General features: G+C 36.4%; 1 protein-coding gene across 1 annotated transcript in view; it reads right to left on the bottom strand.

Moving 5' to 3' along the window:
* LOC106474789 overlaps nucleotides 1-1,645 on the bottom strand; it is a 7,867-nt gene that overhangs the window by 4,118 nt on the left and 2,104 nt on the right. The window contains exon 2 of the mRNA XM_013935479.2: nucleotides 274-420. Within this exon, the coding sequence (XP_013790933.1) occupies nucleotides 274-420 (147 nt within the window). The remainder of the gene's footprint in view (nucleotides 1-273; nucleotides 421-1,645) is intronic.

The raw sequence follows: 1,645 nt of genomic DNA, 5'->3' as shown, positions 1-1,645 counted from the left end.
ATTTATAAACTAACCATTAATATTTTCTATAACTGGCAGGGCTATTTCACCTGAAGTCCTAACAGAGCTACTAACATTTATAAACTAACCATTAATATTTTCTATAACTAGGGCTATTTCACCTGAAGTCCTAACAGAGCTACTAACATTTATAAACTAACCATTAATATTTTCTATAACTAGGGCTATTTCACCTGAAGTCCTAACAGAGCTACTAACATTTATAAACTAACCATTAATATTTTCTATAACTAATGCATGGAGAGAACTCACGGTGAACAAGAAATTTGCTGCCGTGTTCGTTAAAGTTGCTTCAATTGTCGTTGAAGACGAACATAAGGCCTTAGTAAAGAGTATCCACATCACAGCGTTCGACAGAACCATAAGAAGGAAAAATCCAAATCGAACTGCAATCAGAAACTGATATAACACAAAGAAATGTTACTCGAACATATAATACACCAACATTAAAACTGTTCACAGTAAGCAAAAAAATCACTCTGACCTGTACTCTGGCATAAATAGATAATAGTTACGTATAAACACCTTGCTAATATTTGTATCAAAAACGAATGTCGAATAAAAATAAGCCAACTATAACAAACTAATGTGAAGTATTTAATATTGTAAACCACCAACAAAATATAAGTAGAGCATATGGGAACAATAAATCATCAAGGGATTAACTTAACTTTTAGCCTTTATTTCAATAACATCTCCCGAGATTTGACCAACTCAAAAATACTTTAAATAATTTAACCAGTTACGGTTTAATGGAAGTAACTGTAATCAACTGATTATATCTTACAAGATACATCATTTTCTGAGCCACTTCACATAGCTTCCAAATATGACATAACCTGTGGATAACCTGGAACCATCTGGTAAACCTACATTTTACTTTTCAGGAACTCGTTGATTTAAAATCCTGGAATGACTTAAATCGATTACTGATTTACAGGCTATAAAAATTCACTGTTGCTAGTAGTAAAGCTAATTGAATTAATTACAAGCCATAAAGCTAATTAAATTAATTACAAGCCAAAAAGTGGTAACTAGGCTTTACTGTTTACAGTTTGGGTTTTGTTATTTGAGAAAATATATTGACTTATTAGAAAGAGTTCAGAAGAGGGCTACTAGGATGACTCCAGGGATGGAAATGTTACCCTACAGGGTAGAAAGAGTTCAGAAGAGGGCTACTAGGATGACTCCAGGGATGGAAGTGTTACCCTACAGGGTAGAAAGAGTTCAGAAGATGGCTACTAGGATGACTCCAGGGATGGAAGTGTTACCCTACAGTGTAGAAAGAGTTCAGAAGAGGGCTACTAGGATGACTCCAGGGATGGAAGTGTTACCCTACAGTGTAGAAAGAGTTCAGAAGAGGGCTACTAGGATGACTCCAGGGATGGAAGTATTACCCTACATGGTATAGAGTTCAGAAGAGGGCTACTAGGATGACTCCAGGGATGGAAGTATTACCCTACACGGTATAGAGTTCAGAAGAGGGCTACTAGGATGACTCCAGTGATGGAAGTGTTACCCTACAGGGTAGAAAGAGTTCAGAAGATGGCTACTAGGATGACTCCAGTGATGGAAGTGTTACCCTACAGGGTATAGAGTTCAGAAGATGGCTACTAGGATCACT

The sequence above is a fragment of the Limulus polyphemus genome, unplaced genomic scaffold, assembly GCF_000517525.1.
Source record: "Limulus polyphemus unplaced genomic scaffold, Limulus_polyphemus-2.1.2 Scaffold7685, whole genome shotgun sequence".
NCBI classification, from domain to species: Eukaryota; Metazoa; Arthropoda; class Merostomata; order Xiphosura; family Limulidae; genus Limulus; species Limulus polyphemus.
Note: the sequence above shows the minus strand (reverse complement) of the source record. Positions and strands in the feature narration are given on the sequence as shown.